The sequence below is a fragment of the Camarhynchus parvulus genome, chromosome 2 (genome assembly GCF_901933205.1).
Source record: "Camarhynchus parvulus chromosome 2, STF_HiC, whole genome shotgun sequence".
Lineage (NCBI taxonomy): Eukaryota > Metazoa > Chordata > Aves > Passeriformes > Thraupidae > Camarhynchus > Camarhynchus parvulus.
This window is the reverse complement of record NC_044572.1, coordinates 4,095,372-4,115,878: the sequence shown is the minus strand read 5'-3', so window position 1 is coordinate 4,115,878 and position 20,507 is coordinate 4,095,372. Positions and strand designations below refer to the sequence as shown.

At 42.6% G+C, this 20,507-nt stretch overlaps 1 protein-coding gene across 3 annotated transcripts in view; it reads right to left on the bottom strand.

The window, feature by feature from the left end:
• CRHR2 (corticotropin releasing hormone receptor 2) overlaps positions 1–20,507 on the bottom strand; it is a 152,810-nt gene that overhangs the window by 105,958 nt on the left and 26,345 nt on the right. Inside the window, exons 1-2 of one of the 3 annotated variants that reach the window (XM_030971051.1) lie at positions 3,249–3,550; positions 2,984–3,103 (exon numbers count right to left, since the gene is read on the bottom strand). The exons of 1 other annotated variant lie outside the window; for it this stretch is intronic. In XM_030971051.1, coding sequence (XP_030826911.1) covers positions 2,984–3,103; positions 3,249–3,366 — 238 coding nt within the window. In that variant the 5' untranslated portion in view covers positions 3,367–3,550. Of the gene's footprint in view, positions 1–2,983; positions 3,104–3,248; positions 3,551–20,507 lie in introns of those variants that run through there. One more of the 3 variants, XM_030971050.1, reaches the window with a different exon arrangement.

Here is a 20,507-nt window from a genome sequence, read left to right as displayed (position 1 = left end):
CCTGGCCATGGATCATTGTCTTGTGCTTCTCTTGAGTTTTCCAAAAGCTTTCCACACAGTTTGGGCACTTCCCAGCCTGCATTTGTCAGTGTCTGCAATTCAAAAGCTTTCCTTGACAGGGAATGCTGCCGGGCTCATTCCCTGCAGCTGATGAGCTGCTTTTAGGAAATTGGTGGGAAATTGGAATCTTTGAGAGCCTGATTTCTAAAACTGAAAAAGAAATCACTGAAACTGATCCGAAATTTTTACAGGCTTTCAAATGAGGAATATGCTGACAGATATACAAAATATACTCACAGATATACAAAATATACTCACAGATGTACAAAATAAATGCCATAAATATACCTGTAGTTCCTAAAAGGTGGCAGCTCATGAACATGGGATACCTGACAGTATAATAAATGCTGAGTTACAACCTAGAGCTGGATAAGCTCTCAGTAGAAGAAAGGCAATGCAAGGTGATTTTTCTAAATTGGTCTGATTTTGCTCTCCAAAAAAAAAAAAAAAATCAGTATAATATAACAAACCATCATTTCTCCCTCTGCTTCATCAAAATGCAAAACAAAATAGGACAAAACTACATGTCCTAGGCAGAAATCTTATGTTGATTCAAGCCATCTCCTATCAGACCCTCATTTTGAGCTGTATTATTCACCTCTGAGATTTGCAAGATCCATTTCCCATTCTTTAATCAGTTGTCTGTGCTCATTTTATCATCTGCATGGGGAACACAGCTGAGGTTTTCAGCACAATCAGCCTCATCACAAATGAGGCAGCCCACAAACCAACTTGGTGAAATCATGCAAGTGGTCAGAATGTGTTGGTATTTGGTCTTCCCAAATTCTGGACGTGTTCTGCATGCAGAATTTTATTTTTTTTTCAAATGCCAAAAGAGATTGCACCTGTGTATTGGAACCTTAACCTGCTGTCCTACTGCTTTTCCAAGCTTTAATCACTTAACTGCTATTTCCCAAGGAGCTACTGATTCCAAAATTTGACCGAATTTTGATATAATCCTTTCCTCTGTGTTGTCTGCACTACATCTTGGAGGAACCACACACATGGAAGTGTCTAAGATCAACTGGAGGTAGCTACTCACATTTTATGTTGAAAGGAGAAAAATATCCATTTCCTCAGAAAATAATGCTTCAGCATTTCAGTAACATATTTCCGTTAGTATTTATTTTAATTAACATGCAATTGTTTTAAGAGCAAAGAATTTAAGAACACTTACTAGCACTGCAATACAAGCATCAGCCACCACTGAGAAGGAGAAGAGCAGGGAAGAACTTTACATCAGGTCATTGATGAACTAGTGAAAGCATCAACAGAGTTTATAAAAACCAAACTGGGGTAGTCAACATTTTTTTTTTCTTTCATATACAGGAAAAATATTTAAATTCTTTCCACTGTGTTCTGCACTGCCCTTAATTCTCAGAAATTTTCTTCTGGTCTCAACTGAGACTTGTCCAAGCAGTGAAGTACGTGCTGTAATCAAAGCCAGCATCACCCAGCCCACTCCAGCTTCCCTCTTGTTTTATTGCAAAGACCCAGGTTTGAGATTAGAGGGCTTTAGGACGATTTTGCAGTTCTCTGAGGCAACCTTTTACTCTGCTCTAACCTGTCCCTGACAACAAACCCGGCAGGGGACTTTGTTTCACAGAGCCAAACAGCAAACTTCTGGCCAGTTACCTGACCATGATACCTAGAGCTGGGGAAGGAATGAATTCACTTTCTAGAAGTTTAAAAACAACATCTAAAACGTCAGGGTCACTCTTACAGGATGCTAGCCCCACAAAATCAACACTACCTGCAAGTGAGATCACCAACACCCGAGCAAAAGTTCAGAGCGAAACATGGAATGAAATTATCTCAACAGTCAAAACCACACTGAAAAAATGAGTGACAAACAAGTGGGTGCACATATTTGGAATTAATATGTTTAAAAATTCTTAATGAAAGGTCCAAAGGGTATTGACAAATAAGATCTAAAATGTCAGAGTCACTCTTTTACGAGATGCTGGCCCCACAAAATTAACACTACCTGCAAGTGAGATCACCAACACCCGAGCAAAAGTTCAGAGTGAGACGTGGAATGAAATGATCCCTACATGGAATGAAATTATCCCTACCAAAAGCACACTGAAAAAGTGAGTGACAAACCAGTGGGTGCACATATTTGGAATTAATATGTTTAAAAACTCTTAATAAAAGGTCCAAAGGGTACTGACAGATAAGCAAAAGGAAATGAGTGCCTGGGTCCCATAGCCTGAATAATAAATTTGTAGTGAGTCATCATGATTGTTTACCTCAAAGAATAAAGCATCCAGGAGATTTCTAAGGAGCCCCCATGCTCCCTTGCTTTGAATATCATTTGCCTCCTAATTTCCTCTCCTGTCTCCCGTGCAGAGCTGATGCAGCTCCAGCCTCAGCAGCCAGTCCCTGATGAAAGTTGCTAAAACAGATTGCAGCCCTCAGCCTTCTTTCTGTCTGATACATCCAACTCCCAGCAGGGTCTGAACCCCTGCTCACACAGCCAGCCTGGAAAAGGCACTGTCTGTCCTTTGAAAACACAGTTTAGGTGGTAGGATGAAGTATTCCATGAGCCAAAGGTTGTCTAATTATCCAGGTGGGTGAAGCAGTGCTACAAACACACTGAGCTGTAGGCAGCTACACATGCACAAACACACAAAGCACAACAAACCCTCCCCAGACTGCAGAGGATATTTTCTGCCTGGATCTCCCTAAATGTGCTCCAGCAAAGAGGAAACAGTGTCCACAAGTCTGCGCTTCTGAGAAATCTGCATCATTCCAGGCAAAAATTTTGAATATACAGGCTGGAATGTGGAGGAAATGTTGATTCCCAAGCAAACTTTTTTTTTTTTTTTTTTTTTTTTTCTTTAATGGAAATAGATTTTGGGTGTCCCCAGGCGCCTTCTGAACACGAGATCTGCGGGAGAAGAAAGGAGTTTGTACTTACTGGTGGTGTTGTACTTGATCCCATTGAAGAACTCGGGGCAGGGTCTCTCCACGAGTTCCCCCGCGGAGGTTCTGGGCCAGCAGGTCCCGATCTGGTCCGTGGTGGCATTGCAGTACGGACCTGGGGTGAGGAAAAAACGGGACAGAAAGGCAAAAAAGAAGCGGTTCAGAAAGCACAAAAGCCACACACTTTGCATCACAAAACAAACCCAATCTCAGCACTTCTAAAGCTTTTCCCGAGCTCTGCACCAGGTAACAATTCCTACCATCAAAGCCCAGGAAAGGGAGAGAGGAACTCTCTAAAAAAGTCTCGTGTAAACGATCCAGGAGGCTGCAGTTCACATCAAATTCTTCTAAGATGAACTGAGAGATGGTCACATCCATTATTCCCTCTGGGACTGCTGGACTGGATCAGGCTCCTTCACCCCTTTCTGGTTGCTTTTTTTGGTCCTCTCTTCTTTTTTTTCCCCCTCCTTTCTGGAGCCACAGGAGCATCAAGGCGCGGGCACCCCGCAGTCTGGTGCGTTCGAGCCTCTCCTGCTCGCAGCGTGCTGACAACTTGGCTGAGGCTGCGTCTGCCTGTGCAGCTCAGCCCTCCGAGCTGCTCTTCCCTTTAAATCCAGCGGCTCGGGAGCCAATGGCATCGGGCTGAGCCCGGAGAGAGGGGCTCCGCTCTCCTCGGCGTCCCTGGGCTCGCAGATGCCGCCTCACCGTGCCAGAGCGCTGTGCTGCTGCATCCCCCTCCCTCCCTCTCTCCTTTCTGCCTCTCCCTCCCTCCCTCTGACACACTGAGGCACAGTTTTATTGTCAGCTCCAGGGATGAGAGCTTTTGCACCAAAAAAAAAACCACCAAAAAAACTCGCTGTAAATTAAAGCCAGGGAGAACAGGAAAAGCCATCAGAGGAGCAGAACTCCTCGGGTTTTGTGTGGAGAGAAGCAATTCCTGCCTTTGCTGGTGGAACCGAGGATGAGCAGGGATGCTGTGGCAGGGGGGGAAGGAGGGACCCGGTCCAGGAGCTGCTGTGCAGGCCTTGAGAAAGAAGAGAAATAATAAAAGCAGGGATGAAGGAGATGATCTGACAGAAGAGAGGTGTTGAGATAAAGGGATCTGGAGTGATTATAGAATCACAGAAGGTTGGGGTTTCAAGAGATGTTAAAGGTCATCTCATTACGATACTTTCCAATAGACCAGGTTGCTTCAATCCCATCCAGCCTGGTCTGGAGTAAAGAAATCTGGAATAATGACCCGCAGAAGAGGCACAGTAGGATGTAGGCACCAAGGGAACACATCTTTCAGCCCCTCACATGGATGGGATGGGCTGGACAGCAGAGCAGGGCAGGCACAGAGGGCTCTGAAGCAAAGGATGGATCATTCAGGGGAAGAGGATGAGAAGAAATGCCTCTCTGATTTTCCAGTGGTGGGGGAGAGCAAGGTTTTCAGAAAGGATGAGCACCCACACTGACCAGGAGCAAGAGGAGGAGCCTCTAAACCAGAAAATCCTGGTGTGGGGAGAGAGGGAAGAGCAAAGGGCTTGACAAACTGAGGTCAGTGTGGGACGGGAGGAGAAGGGTCTGGTGAACAGGAGGGTGGAGAAGATGCGAAGGAGCTGCCCAAAAGGCTGGTAGTATTTGGGAAATCAAAACAGCAGAGTGGGAACTGGGTGAAGGGCTGCACTCTGGGACATGCTGGAGAGCAGCTCAGACCTGACCAGACTTTCTGACTTGCTATAGCAGGCTATGAGGAAATCCCTAAAAAAAATGGTATTGCTGAGGATCATTTATGATTACAGATTCAGAAGGATTTCGGGAAGCAAACAAAAAAACTGACTTGTAAGGGAGCAGACCAAGATCAGCAGATATGGAAGTGGCAGAGAGAAATGCAGAAAAAGAAGGCAAAGACAAAAAAATGAAATATTTACAGTCTGTTCTCAGCTTTAGATTGGACAAGGTGCTTACACTGAGCTCAAAGCAGTGGTACAGGACTTCCTATAACATTTATCACCCACCCTGCAAAGGCCTGGACTTTCCTTTTATTCATATTTAAGACTGAAGGGCTTTATTCTTCACTTTTGAAGGACAAAAAGAATTGTGGCATCCAGAGAGAGGAAAAAGAAAAAATAACTGGGTTAGAACAACAAATAAATTAACAACATGCACTGAGGAGAGAACTAGCCAGGATGTTATTTTGCCATCTGGGAATCTGGAGATTTTTTAACATTTTCAGACTGCAGTGGCAGAGAGGGGAGGAGTGCCACTGTGGTTTTGGGATAAGTAGTTTTTATTTGAAATATGTAAAACCCCATGAGAATAACAAGTGTAGTAACTCTCTAGACACTGTTCTCTCTGCTTCTCTCTCTGGAGCCTTGATCTCCTTCCCAAGTGAATGTTCCCAAAACTGCAGCCCTCCTGGAGAAATCTCAATTGCAACAAATTACCCTTTCTCAACACCAACAGATCTCTTTGTGCCATGCACCTCTAACCCCGAAAAGCAGGTGAGAAAATTTTTTTAGCATCAGTCATGTAACATGACCACGACCAACCCACCGGCTGGCTTTGAACAGTGCTTTGAGGAGAAAACTCTTTTTCTTGAGTTTCCAAGAGTGAGGGATAAAGGGTGCTCTAAACCCTCACTTTCTCCTTCCTGACAGTTCAGTTGAGCTCATAAAATTCCTTTTTGTCCTCAGGGGTGGCTTTGAGACCTTCTCACAGGACAGCACCTGAATGTGCCCAGTGGTACCACTGAGCCCAGTGGCTGCTCCCACACAGGCAGGACTGAGCAGTCAGCAGGACACTGGTCCAGGATGTTGTAAGATTATTTTTTTCCTGCTTCTGCTGCCTCTCTGCAGGAGAAAAATCACACAGCCTGGCCAAAAGTCTTCATTTCTCACCTACTGTCTGCCCTTTCTATTTTTTCATGCTGTTTGTTCAGCACACTGGAATCAAAATCCTGCTCGGAGGCTTTGGGCACTGGAGTTTCCTGAATTTTTTGAGGAATGCATCACTCAATAAATTACAAAAAAAGAATGACAGTTTAAAAAAAAGTAACTACTTTTAAATTTGGTAAATGTTTCATGTTCCTATTTCTGCTCTGTGTCTTCCAGAATAAACTCTCGAAGATTTTTTAAATGGTTCAAATATTACAGAGTCAAACACTAAGCTGGATTTCATTTCAATTCTGTTCTTTATAGTGGTTAGCACCTGAAACAATAGCCCTGAATTAAACTAAATATTTTTTCAGGATCAGGAGAATGATTTCTTTATTTAAGTGACAAGAGCTAGAAAATCTTCAATCTAAACTGATTTTCATCTTTTCAGTTCAAATGTTAGAAAATCTTAGAAGCATTATGTATTGTACAGTCCTGTTGTGTTCCATATATTTAATAATAATAAAAAAAACACTGCAAAAATAAATATAGAGGGGATGAATGTTGAGGATTAAGTCCAAATGAAGAAAATAATTTATTGTTCCTCAGCCCACAAACCAGCACCATTCTTTAATAATCCCAGTTCTACTGTAACCTCTTGATGAAAAAACTACTTTTGCAGCTATCCCTGGGTACAACTAACCAGTTCACCAAAGCTTCCCTCTGACTGGACCTAGTGAAATCCTGATTCTGTCAGTTGGACTCATTTGATGTGAAAATCTTGTTCTTTATGCAAGAAGCAAATTCAATGACATGAAAGATTGACAGAAATCCTGCAGCTGCTGACACTTCTGCTTCCCTGCCGATGCCATGGTGCTCGTGACACAAATCAGACCTTGCCAGGCAGCAGAGACCTGCCTTAGAAATTCCTCAGCATCCCAAGAAAGCTGGGATTTGGTTCTTGGCAGGCAGAAAAACTTTGCCAGCTTCCAAGTGGGCTCATTGCTGCGTGCTGCTATTCACTGGCTGGTTTGGGTGCATGTGCAAGGCTCTGGAAGAGAACAGGACAGACAAATAAACCTGAGCTCGGGAAGACCCTTTAAAGAGGACTTGTTAAAAGGTCACCTGCAGTTCTTCTGGGAAGGGAACAAGCTCTGCTCATAAATGGCAGTGGAAACCTCTGTATGTCAGCCCTCCCACCACTGCTGCACAGCTGCTTTCTTCATCTCCAACCCACTCCAAGCCACAGCTGATGGAATAAGCCAGAGCACAGCTTTTTGTTTGCCCCACTAACAGTGAGCAGCAAGGATGAGCTGTGATTATCCAGGAATATCCAAACTCAGCTCTATGCAGGCTCAGGCAGTCACTGGAAGTGTTTGGAGAGGGTGGAAGGAGCTCCAGAACCAGCTGACTTCTCCTCAATCTACATAAAACCAAGAAATTCCTTGGTGTATTTCAAGACCCAGGATGATAACTGAGAGGAGGGGGAAAAAAAAGCCCAAAAAAACAAATAGAAAAAAACCCAGAACACAAGTTTTCTCCTCATTTCCCCTCTTCAGAGAAAGAAAAGCCTCTGTTTTCAGCCTCCCACCACAGTGACAGTTTCATCACTCGTGTTCTGTCTGTCAATGTGAAGAGCTCCTGCTCTCCAGGCACAGCAGTCACCCCGTGCTCTGCTTTGTAACAAGGCTCAGGGCAGGAAATGCACATCATCTGTCCACCTGGTGACACCAATGTCCTCTGTACCTCAGTGCCATTTGGCTTTCAGGAATTTTACCTCACCAGTGTGGAAGTATCACACCGAGTCACAATCCCAGTGTTGGTTTTTCAGCTCTCTTCCCCTGACCCAGGTGTGTATATCCACATCCAGACTCTTCATCTCATGTATAAACTGCTCTGTTAACTCACTCATGGAGCTGTCACTTCTAAATGTGAGGCTGGAGGGTTTCAAATGGCACAGTATTTTTTTTTTCTCATCTCCTTTTCCTCTCTAAAAAGTGTCCCCCAGTTATCCTGTGTTATTGCAATGACCTTCCAGCATCAAACTTTCAAGTTACTGGGACTTTTCAGCTTGGTAAGGAATGCAGAACTTTGAGGAAGGTACAAATTTACCAAAGTGGCTTCTGGGCCACAAAACTCAAGGCCCTCCTTCTCAAGCTGCACTGTAAAACTGCTCTCACTGCACATCTCAAATGCAGTGACAACATGGCCATGAGCTGGTAGAATATCTATCTTCCCATTCCTGGTGTGTAAATGCAATTTTCAGAGTGGGAGCATGTTCAGACCAGAGGGAGCAAGGTAATTAAAACAGCAAGAGATTGAGGACAGCTTAAAGATCTCCACAGACAGCTCCAGAACTGCCATGGATATGTCACATATGGCTGACTTCTCTGCCACACCACACCCTGGCTCCTCACAATGAATTCCACTCTGCTGCAGGAGTAGAGTGCTAAAGAAAACCCCTTCTCAAATTGAGAGCTACACTTTTAATGAAAATCTGGTCCTTTCTGCATCTACTTGAGACCTACACTGAAAGTTCAGAGTTGAAAATTGTTGTATGTGGAGAGGAAGATTAGACATAGATACATAGAGATCTTTGTTTCAGCTGATAGACTCATTTGTTAGAAACAGGAGACATTCTTTATTGCTAGAAATGAAGTATGACTCCACTGAGCAAAGATAAAATTAATAAATGCAGGTCTGTGGTGATGAATCTTTGCAGCTCCATTGATGCTAGAAAATATTTACTGGGGGTATAAAAAGATCCAACGGTGTAAATAATAAATGGCTTGTAGCCATTTCAATACAATATCAATATATTTCTTTTGGCACATTAATACACTTGTCATTCTCTACAGCTATAAAACCTGTGTGAGTGAATTGTGTTACATGAGACAAACGATGAGACACTGCAGGAAGATTACAAGAACACAAAACACACAAAAGAACCAACCTTGACACACTAATGAACTGCCAGAGCTATTTTTCTTGAAGTGAGCTGCTTTAGACGAATGTACAGAACATCATTTACTGCATAAGAGCACAGCAGCATTCCAGAATAACTCTGAATTTATACAGGGTCAAATTCAGAGTCAGCGCTTCACAGACACACAAAAACACAAAGGAACCCATCTGATATATTTATCTATGCCGGGCAATGGCCTGGTGCTCTGTTTACAGCATAAGCACAAAAGACAGCAAAAATAAAGAGGGTTAAGTTCCATCTGAACGAATTATGACCATGAGGATGTGTGTCATTAGTCCTACTCTGTTATGTACAATGGGACCACAGCCAGAAAGAATGCAAAGATTCAGGGGTCTTGTCCTGTTCTCCTCCTCAGCACACATCAGCCACAAAATTCCTTGGGGCTTAATTCAGGATATGCCAAACTTTTTCCCTCCCTGCCTCCCACTCTGCTTTGTGCTGCCTTTCAGTGCATGCTGGGAAGATCTGAGAAGTCTTCCCATGCAGCATAAACTGGGAGGATGTACAGAAACAAAAGACACCAAAATGTCCAGAAGTCAATCCCTCATTTCCTCTGGAAACTCACAGGCACTGCACAGTGCCTGATTTTGAAACAGCAGGTAGCTCAGAAAGCACAAAGAGAGACAAATAACAACATGTGGTCATGCTGCTCAGTATCCCAGCTCTAAAAATAACCCAAATCAGATGCTACCATGTCATAGGTTGGAAATGCAAGATGTGGCAGGGGGTGTGTATTCAATTGCCACCTGTCAGAGGTGGGGCAGTTCTCTCCTGTTCCTTGGGCAGTTTTCTTTATCTCTCCCACAGCCAATCCTCCCTCCAGGAGATCTCTGCTGTCCATGGCCACTGAGTGTCCCTGCAGGGCTGATCCAATTCCAGCATCCCATGGGGAGATGCTGCGCCCAGGGGAGGAGCCAAGCATTCCTGCCTGGATCCAATCTGAGCCTGGAGCAGCACAGCAGCCTTTGCCCACTGCATTGCCAGAGGAGCAGCTTTCTGCTGCCCTGCATTGCCAGAGGGAGCCCAGGCCCATCTGCAGCAGCCCTGGAGCTGCAGAGGAAAACTCCCCCCTTGTGCAGGATCCCTGCTCCAGCAGCAGCACAGCTGGCACTGCAGGAGGGCTGAGCCCCCATGGGATGGGGCTGTGCCACCCCCTGACACACAGGGGGACAGGGCAGGGTCTGACTCTGGCAGTGGTGTTCTGTATTACTGCATTTTTATTTTTTCTAATAAAAGAACTGTTATTCCTATTCCCATCTCTTTGCCTGAGAGCCTTTTAATTTCAAAAATTATAATAGTTCAAAGGGAGGGGGTTTATATTTTTCATTTCAAGAGAAGATCCTGCCTCCCTTAGCAGACACCTGTCTTTTCAAACCAAGACAAACCAACAAAACCAGCTTGCTCCAAATTGCCATGATGTAATCAACAGGGCTTCCTAAGCAGCTTTAACAGAAGAAGTAAGAGAATTAACCCTTTGGGGTCTGGGCCCTGCTTCATGGCCCAGGACACATGGTAGCTACAATGTCGTGACTCCCAGTTTTAAACCATCCAACTCATATTTGCTTGGGTTTTCTTTGAGGAGCACCATCATTCTGGCTTTGGGACCCTGGGCTAGTGACTTCTGTACTCCTTTGGGCCCAAACGAAGTTGAAAATCGGGGACTTGTAACAGATTGAATCACTGCAGAGTTGCCAGCTCTCAAGATTGCTCTGACCATCTGCTTTCCATGAGTTATCAAAGCTGCCATTTATAGGCAAGAAAGATCTAGATTCTGATTCCACTGCCCAGAAGTGTGTGACCTGCAAAATCTGAGGTACTCCAGCACGTCTGGAACAGCCACATGAAGCTGGCAGAGAAACTGAGGACCTTGGGAAGACCCATCCCTTCTGAAGCAGCACCACAGGGCAAACATTTTGTCCTCAGGCATCTCAACTGTTCTGGGACATCTGGAGATATCAGACTGGATAAAACCTGGACCTGTCATGAAAGGGAAGAATCCCATCAGCAGCATGTCACAGGGAGGCTTTCACTATTATCACATTGGCTTTACTCTATACTGCAGGTTTTTATTCCTTGAGTTAATTTAAATCATTCATAAAAGTGGGAAACCTCCTAAAACACAGAGTAGCACAAGCCTTGTAGAGCACCTAAAGTTGTCCTGACAATATTCTCCCCTTGGCTGAACTGTTATGTTTACAACACAGAGAGGAAACAAATTTTGCACACACCTCTTATGGTGTCCCCAGTGCAAATGTTTCCAGAGATTCCAGTTAACTGAGGTGTGCAATCAATAGAAAAAAATAAGAACTTTTGCAATGAGAGTCACCTGATGAGATTGATTCTGTCCTCAGCTCTAACCATTACCCTGAGTAGATCTTTGCTGTCTATAAGAGGAACCAGCTTGGATTGATGTAAATGCCTGTATTAATCAGATTAATCCCATTCCAGATGCCCTGAACAAAGATCAAATTGTTTGCTGAGCCTTTCCACACTCATCCACCTCATCTCCCTGGAGGTTTTGGCAGCTGTAATCCCATAACTTTGGGCATATCATTTCATGGGATAGCAAACAAAACTATTTGAAATTAAACACATCAGGAATAAATATGAGAAGAAAAATGTCCTGTTAGGACAGAGCTATCACAATGCCAGCAGCATCATGTTCAGAGATTCCATGTCTTAGATTTAATGGAATTATTTACCAGAGGAAATCAATACAACACAAACACTGTGTAATAGATTTGCATCTCTCTGCCAGCCACCACTCAGCAAACACCAGAGAAAAAGCCTGGAAATGAAGTGGCAGGAATCATGAGCAGAATACTGACTTTGAGAATAGAGACAGTGGCTCTCAAACACATCATTTTCACCAGACAGTGAGGAGGATCCAGTCACACCAGCCCTTAGCTGGAATGATTAGGCATGAAAATGGATTATCGTAATATTATTATGGCCATGATAACTGAGGAAAAGGAATGTAATAATTGCCTGATCTGTGATTTTTAAACTGCTGCTGCACACGTTTGCAGCCCCAGAAGAACAAGGAGGATGTCAGAACATTAATTCTGCTGCAATAGCTTGTGCCTGTGTCTGGAATCAGTGACCTCACATAATTTTGGATACCTCCTGGGATAAAAGATCCCTCTCCAGATCTCCTCCCGAGCTTGGCTCACTACCCCTTGATGTTTTCACCACCAAGGCCAGTATTTCTGATTCTGCAGCTCAGGGTACTTCAGGGCTTGCATGGTTTAGGGTATTTGAGAGGTTCATAGAGGCAGAAGGATTCATCTCACCTAATTCCAGCCACCTAAAATTTGGGTGTCTAGACTAAATCAGGTTCTCTAACAGTCTCCAGGGAAATGGACACTTTCAGAGAATGATGATTCATTTAATTTGGAGACAAATATCTTCTTCAAATTTACAACTCTTAGATATTCTACTTAGAAGGATGTTATTCACCCCAAGATATGTTTGTACTTTGGAAAGAGCTGTCACCTGCCAACACATCACACATCTGAGATGGGTTTTGGAGTTTTACTTACATGTCAGACAGACATTGAAAGCTAGGACTTCCTGCTGCTTTGAAATGCACACATATTTGTTAAAATGCTATGTTTTCATTTGAATTTTAATGATCTTGTATAAAACTTATAGAATCCTGTTATTTTAAATCATACATTTTGAGCCACCTGTAAATTGTCTGTGCCCATTTTATGGTTAGGAACTTTCACAATAAGTATAAACCTTGGAAAACAGTTTAAAGCCTCAAAATCCAAGTTTTTTCTGTTCTTATCAAGACATTGGATATGCAGCTCTCAATCTGTAACTGGTTCCATCAGCATTGATTATAGTGGATTTTTACAAAAGCCATGGATCAATTCACAAGAATTCAAAGCAAAACTGAAATAAAAAAAAACCCTGAAAACTGAAATAAACACCAACATTGAAACAGATTTATTTCAGCATAGATGTAAAACATGGGTAAATGTCATCAAGTAGCTGACAGTGGGATAGAGATTTTAATAACAGGTGCAGCAACAAATTAATCCTGGGAAGTGTGGCACTCCCAATCTGCTTGACGGCACAGCTGGGTTTCTTTCCCCAGGATGTGTTAATGTGGTTTTTATCTGGAAAACTGCACGTCTCACCCCAATGAATATTAAAGAATGAGTTTGGGGAAAACATGGAACATTCTGATTAAACATTTTGTCACTCACATGCTCTCACACTCAATTGCAAAGGCAAGATAACAACATCTCATTGCTAAGCAAGTGGTGCTTCTCTTCTGAACTCATCAAATCTCCTTGTTAACCTTCCAAATGTCCCACCACCCCCCAGAGTGCCCATCCATGATGTTGCTAACTGCCAGTTACCATAAGCAGATGTCAAAATCTGTGATTGATGACTGGAAAAAATTATTTTTCAGCATTTCTTCCCTTTCCCAGTTAATAAGATCATCAGACTCATCACTTACAGCAATGTTTCAGGCAACAAGGACCTGCTCATCACAGCTTTACCTTTGGGGACTACAAAATGAAGGAATAATAATTATTAATTTTCTTTTGAAGAGATTTTTTTTGGCAGTTATTGCATTCTGAATACTAAGAATTACCTTTGTGAGCACCAATTTCTTTTCATTTTCAATTCCTTACTTAATAAAGTTATTAAGTATAAAAGATATGAGTTTATCCCTAAAGTTTATCCCCTTTACGCCAATAGCCCTTTTTTAGACTGAAATAATGAAGGAACACCCACATATTATTTCACTCACAGAGTTTCTCAGGTGCTGTGGGATTCCTCTGGATCAAAGGACTGATGCAAGTGGGGCATAAGCCATCCCTAACAGAAGTTCCTAGCTCTGAAATATGCTGCAGACATTTCTGCCCCTGGTTTCCAGGCTGGTCTGGCTCTCTGCCAGAGCTCATCCCTTTCCCTCGGCCACTGGAGGGCTCTCCTAATTCTTCATTACTGCAAGGGAAACGTCTGATTGAGGACAGAAACACTGCAAAAAAAAAATCCTGCTTGGAGTTACCCGAATGCAAAATCAAAATCTATCAAAAAGCCATCAAAATAGGAAGAATTCGCTGGTTCATCCAGAGATCCGCGCGTGGAAAAAGATGCATTTTACTGTCCTGCTTTGGCAGCAAAAAGTGTTGTTACAGTAAGAGATGAATTTCCCTGAAGAGAAAACTTCCTTTTCCACCCAGGTTTATGAGCTGCATAAGAGATGATGGGTTTAAGGTGGCCAGCAGTGCTTGCCTTCATCACCCATTCCTCCCCACGCTGCATCGCTTCACTCGGAAATCAAAACTCAATTCCTTTTCCAGCTAAGTGTGATTTCAGCCTTCTGCCAGCTCATTTCTAACTTATTTCCCACCCCAATACCAATTTCCCAGGCTGGTTCATTTTGCTCTTGATGCATCAATCATCAAACATCAGACCATTGCCAAGTGAAAATTTCTGATTGTTTCTTTTTCCCCTGCTTCTTTTGGATCAGAACGGCTGAGTTAGTCAAACCTAAATTGTTTTGTGGAAACAGAACATTTTTTTCTATCTTTTTTTAAAGCCATATTGAGTACCAGAATAAAAGATAGGTAGCTTTGATCACCCCGGAATAATAATTTGGGATGAACTTTGCTCTACATCTCTGTCACTCATTGATCACCCAAACTCTTGGGTATATCCTGAATCAAAATCAATTTTTTCCCCACCAGCCAGGGAGGGATTTGGATTTTAACATTATCCTGGTATGACTTCTCTGAGTTAGCTTGAATATTTTTAATTCTAAGTGAGACACAAGCCAGCCAGCCCATCAGGCATGGCAGAAAATACTTTATTTTCCATGAATTAGAAGTAGCTTTGAATAAAGAGCCTTGGCTGTGGTCATTTTATCCCAAATCCTTTGAGACAGTCTAACACAGATAGAAAAAAATGCCAGTGATAACGGACAAATGGATTTTCTTGGCCTTTGATTCTGTCTTTGAATATAAAATTAGCTAGAGTTGGGCTGAAACATCCTAGGGGTCATTTAAATTACACCTTAATTATTTAGTCTGAATTGTACTGGATTTTTAGCTTGCCAGGTGACAGAAAATGTAGACAGAAGAACAAAGGTGTAAGATTTTGAGCAGGAATTTACATCCGTTTCCTAGATTTTTTTTAATCTGCAGCTTCCCAAATGAAGTAAATGGGTTGGATCCTTAAATTTCAGCTGTTGATAAGTGTTCAAAGGCCAGGTTGGACCTGTTGGAGACCTGTTCCAACACTTGCAATTTCCTAGAAGTGAAGTCTGAGGTGTCTGACTTAACTGTGGTTGTCTACATTATGTATATTAAACTTTATAAAGCTTTCTCCACCTCTATTTTGTATTTTACTTATTTTGATTTATTTATATGCCTTATTATTATATAATATTGTTATTAATATTAATATTCTTATTATTACCATTACTATCCTTATTGTTATGGCATTGGAACTAAATGAACTTTAAAGTCCCCTGCAATCCATTCTATGATTATGAGCAAAAGTCATTTCTCCAACACAGTTCTGTGGGTTTTACATTAAAATTCCACTCTCCACAGAAATCAATAGCTGAGTGTTCCCCCACACCAAGAAAGCCATGGATTTAAAATTGTTTTATGGAGAAAAAAAGAACAGCCCAATTTACCCTCTTCAGATTAAAAAAAAACCAAACAAAAACAGCATCATCTCCTTATAAGAAACTTCTTATAGAAGAATAAGCAATTTATGTTTTTTAGAAGAAAACACCACCCCTCTTCAGCAGAATTATACTGTTTTTTATGGATTGTGTTCCCTAAAAGTCTTTGCTGGAGGCAAAACCCGCAGAAAATATAAACTAAGCAGTCCATAAAAAATTGATGGATGGGCACTGCTCATGCCAGCACTCCTGTGAGCTGCAGCTGATGTGGCTGGGATCATTTGTCTCAGTTTATGGTCTGCAGAGGAGCTGTCAGGGCAGAGAAGTTTCCAGGTTCCCTTACAAGTCAAGAGGGATCCACTCTGTGAAGTCAGTGGATTCTCTGGGATGATTTCTGTCACCCTAAAGGAGACACTTAAATTGGATCAGATAAATTGTCTTCTAAAAGTGTCTCTTTCTCAATTAGCAATAAAAACAAAACAACCTGGGCTGGCCTGCTCCCTGGGACATGTCTGTGCTATAGATGTCCAGGCTGAGGGACAGGAATTCCATCTGAAATCAGGTCTGGAAGATCTTTCCTGTAAAAACAGCCTCACTTTGAGCGGAGTTGAATGCCTCCACTGAGGCCTTGCTTTGGCTTTTGTTTGTTGTACAATTTTCTGTGATGATTTTATTTTGGCTGTGCAGGAATCCTGTTCCTAACCTGGATGTCCTGTGTCCAGCCTGGGGTCCCCAGCACAGGAAGGACAAGGAGCTGTTGGAGTGAGAGCAGAGGAGGCACCAGGGTGATCAGAGGGATGGAGCAGCTCTGCTGGGAGGAAAGGCTGGGAGAATTGTGTTTGTGCAGCCTGGAGAGGAGAAGCTTTGGGGTGACCCAGCTGTGGCCTTCAAATGCCTGAACAAGAAAGATGGAGAGAGACTCTGTACAAGGGCTGGAGAGGCAGAACAAGGGGGAATGGCTTCCCACTGCCAGAGAGGAGCTTTAGATTGAATATTGGGAAAAAAAATTCTTCCTTTGAGGGTGGGAACCTGGCACAGGGTGCCCAGAGCAGCTGTGGCTGCCCCTGGATCCCTGCAAGTGTCCAAAGCCAGGTTGGACAGGGCTTGGAGCAACCTGGGACAGTGGAAATTGTCCCTGCCCAGAACTAAATTGTCTTTAAGATCCCTTCCAACCCAAACCATTCTATGACTCTACAATTTCTTTTTACCAACAAATAGCACCAACTAAGAGGGAAGTGAAGAAATAATTAGAAATAATGAGCTGTATCCTGTAACTGCACATGCTGACTTCACAAATCCATAGTGAGTGTTGAAGCATGGGGGAGGCTGTAACAAACAACCAGCTAAGCTACAGCACTAAACCAACCCATTTTGCCCCATTTTCTGGACCCAGCAGGAGTTGAACTGCTCAGGATCAAGAACTCAACATTGCCACATTCCAGCAAAGCACTCAAAAAATACCCAGCTACTGCAAAGTGCTGATTTGGGGGATTTTCTGCTGAGTATCTCCCATTTGCATAACAAAGAGATTTTAATTTTTCAGCATTTACACTTGTACTTTTAATACAGCCCATCAGTTTGGGACTGATGCAATTTTAAGAGCAGCAGTTAAGAGAAGAAAAATCTCATTGAAGCACATCCTTTCCAGAATAAATACAAAGGGAAGGAAGGAGGCAAACAAGCAACTATAAACTCTTACTGTTTAAAGGATAAAATTCTCCTCCATTCTGATTATGTTGAGATCTGCAGTGTTTATCCCAAGAGACATGCTGATCTGGTTTAGCTTCTAGATCCTATCCTAATGAGAAAATGAATCCTAACAATAAAAGTATGATTTATAACCATGAGACAGATTTGGAGTTTCCATCTCTGAGATTAGAAGTGCCCCAGAAAATGAGAACTCATTGGTCTCCTAAAAGCTTTCATTAATGGGCTGAAACAGTAAAAACAAAGGAAAAACTATTAAAATAGAAAGCAGCTGGGAATCTATGAATGCAGAGTTTACATGGATTTGCAAAGAACCAGGTATAGAAAATGAAGTTTTCCAAGAAGAGCTGGTAACCTTCCAGCAAGGAATACAAATGCCTTCATGAATCAATTTATTTTATCCTGTGATTTGCTCCTAGCAGGAGCCATCCCTCTGGAGATGCCTCTTTCTGTACACTGACTGTAAATCAGCAAAGACAGTGGCTGGTTCAGAGGCAGGCAGACACTTGGGTGACCTGGCCCTCTCCAGGAGGACAAAATATTGAGGTTGAAGCATGAACAGGCTAGAAACAGACTCTGCATCTTTTTAATCCTTGTTCCCTTGCCTTTGGACATGATGTGTCCTCCTCTCCCAGCTGCAGCAACACAACCAGCCCTCCTTGGCTTTACCACCTGACTCAAATTGTCCCTCTTGCTACTGACAAAAAGGTTTTTTGAAAAGTTTTCAAATCATTCTGCCTGCACTTTAACAACCACTCCAGTTCTAAGGAGCCAAAAGTCTGAACAGCCCCTTCTTTTCCACTTCCGAACATGCATAATCTACACCAAAGTGTGCTGATGACACAAAAAATGCTGTTATTTCAGCATTAAAGTAGATTCCTTCATTATGAATCACCAAAACTGGTCCTCAGTGGCACGCAAATTGTGGAAGCAGAAGCCCACAGCAATGGAAAATAAATGTTATATACCAAGCAGCAAGTGATAGGACAAGAGGAAATGGCCTCCAGCTGCACCAGGGGAGGTTTAGATTGGATATTAGGAAAAAAAAAATCCTCACCAGAAGGGCTGCAAGCATTGAGCCAGGCTCAGGGAAGGGTGGAGTCACTGTGTACATGTGGCACTTGGGGACACTGTTGAGTGCTGGGCTTGGCAGTGCTGGGTTTATAGCCAGACTTGAGCATTGTAAAGGTCTTTTCCACACCAATGACTCCAATAATTCTAGGATCATTCTTCAAAATGAACTTGCTGCTTTCCCTAATTGAACCCCTGTTGTTCAGAACAACAATTTCCTTGGATATTTACTATTCAGCTTATTGGAGAAACCGCAAAAAAATGCAAGCCAAGGGCTGCAAAATGTTGATGGTACCTTAATTGCACTAAAATGAATGTAAGCAGAGAATAGGAGGATAAAAATGAGGGGCAGAATTATTCTCTCCTAATTTTAGGCATCCACAGTGGAGAGTGAGTTTTATCTTCATTATTTTAAAGTGTGGAAATCTCTGCATCTACTCAGAAAAGCCTCTAACTTTCTAATCATTTTCTAATAATTTTCTGATTAGATATAATGGGAAGAAATAGATTTTAAGGACATTTTTTCCTTTATGGATTCAATATGATTTTTTTTAAATAAATGAATTTTCCAAGCTTGTAAAATATTTTCCCTTGTTAAAGGAAAATATTTACAGTTACAGAAATCAATATTTTTTTTAATCTCTAGCAGCAGTAATTGTTGAAAATGAAACACATTCCTAAATCTGCATGATTTGGAGTTTCCTAATGGTAAAATTCAGTTTACTCTCACTTAGGCAATGACTAGCTACCAGAAGTATTAAGCTTTTAAGCAGATGTTTTAAAGTTTGTTTTTACCTATGGGAAATTTTATATTATCATTGCCATCGTGCTGGAAATTCCTAACCAGAAAGGAACAGCAAACACTCTGGCTGTAATTGTATTTTCTCCTTGGGAATCCCTCAGTACATCAGGGGAACTGAAAGAAATTTTTTCTTGGAATATCCCATGGCAGCTGCTTCTCCATTCAGTCTTAGACCACTGAGCTTGTGCAGAAATGGCAGCAGGAGAAGAAAACCCTAAGAAGTCCCAGATACCCTGATTTTCAGAGCAAAGTCCAGCTCTGGGTCCTGCTCCACCTCATCTCCACCACCCCCATCTTCCCAACAGCCCAGCAGGCTCTGTAAGGTGAATAAGGACTGGTGGGGACACCTAAAAATCTGCACCAAGATGTAGAGCAGGACCTGAGGGTCCAAAGAGGAAGATGGAGTGAGAGATGGATGTCTTACATCTCAGGAATTTGGGAAGGAGCCGGAAGGAAGAGGGAAGAGAGTACAGGGAAAGTCTGGAGAAGAGGGGAGAGACTCACACTCAGCTGTGCCCCAGCTGCTCAGCCCCTCCCCAGCCACAGAAATTCCCAAATGAGCACTGAATCTTTACTGTCTCAGGAACAGGGTAGGGAAGGTGAAGGCAAACACTGACTCAGACAGCACTGACATGAGGAGAAATTAAAAAAAAGAGTTTTGGAATGCAGCACTTCTGCTGCTTATTCATGGACAGCCTGAGAGATTGCAGGAAGAGAAGTGCTGGATAGACCAAAGGCTGTCATGGTAACAAGGTTAGCAGCACTTCTGTCACACCTTAAACCCTGTAACTGCCTGTGCTGAGGTGTATGGGCAAATTCTCTTTGAGGTAAATCCCACAGCTGACCCCTCCTAGGCTTTGTGCCAGAATATTCTGCAATATTCAGTGAAGTCTGCCAGGACCAAAGCGACTCAAGAGCTTGCTTTAACTCACTTGCACTGTGTTTCAATTTCCTTGTCGGGTTTGATCCCGTGTTTGAGACTTTCCAGCTACTGCTCAGATCACACAAAGGCTGGATGTGATCAGGTAAGGATTTTGCCTTGCCCACATCCTTATCTTCTCCCATGACAGCCTTGCCCACCTTGCCTATTAATTAATTTAGCAAATATATTTACCCTATAAACACACCCACAGCATCCCCCATTAACATTTCCATATCAATAACCAGCTGTATCTATGGCACAGATAAAGAGGACAGATGTTTTTCTAATGCTGATCACCTTCCCCATGCTCCATAAAACCTTTTAAATATCATCTTTTGTAGGGCATAAAGGTGTTTCTGCAGCACAAAACACACCAACTACTGTCAGTGTCATAACATTTATATCCTATTTTCTCCACATCAAAATATGTTAAGGGGCACATTTCATATAGGAAGAGAGTGGTGCAGAGAGAGGAATTTCAAACTGGACAAGTTATCTCCACTGCCTTTACTTGA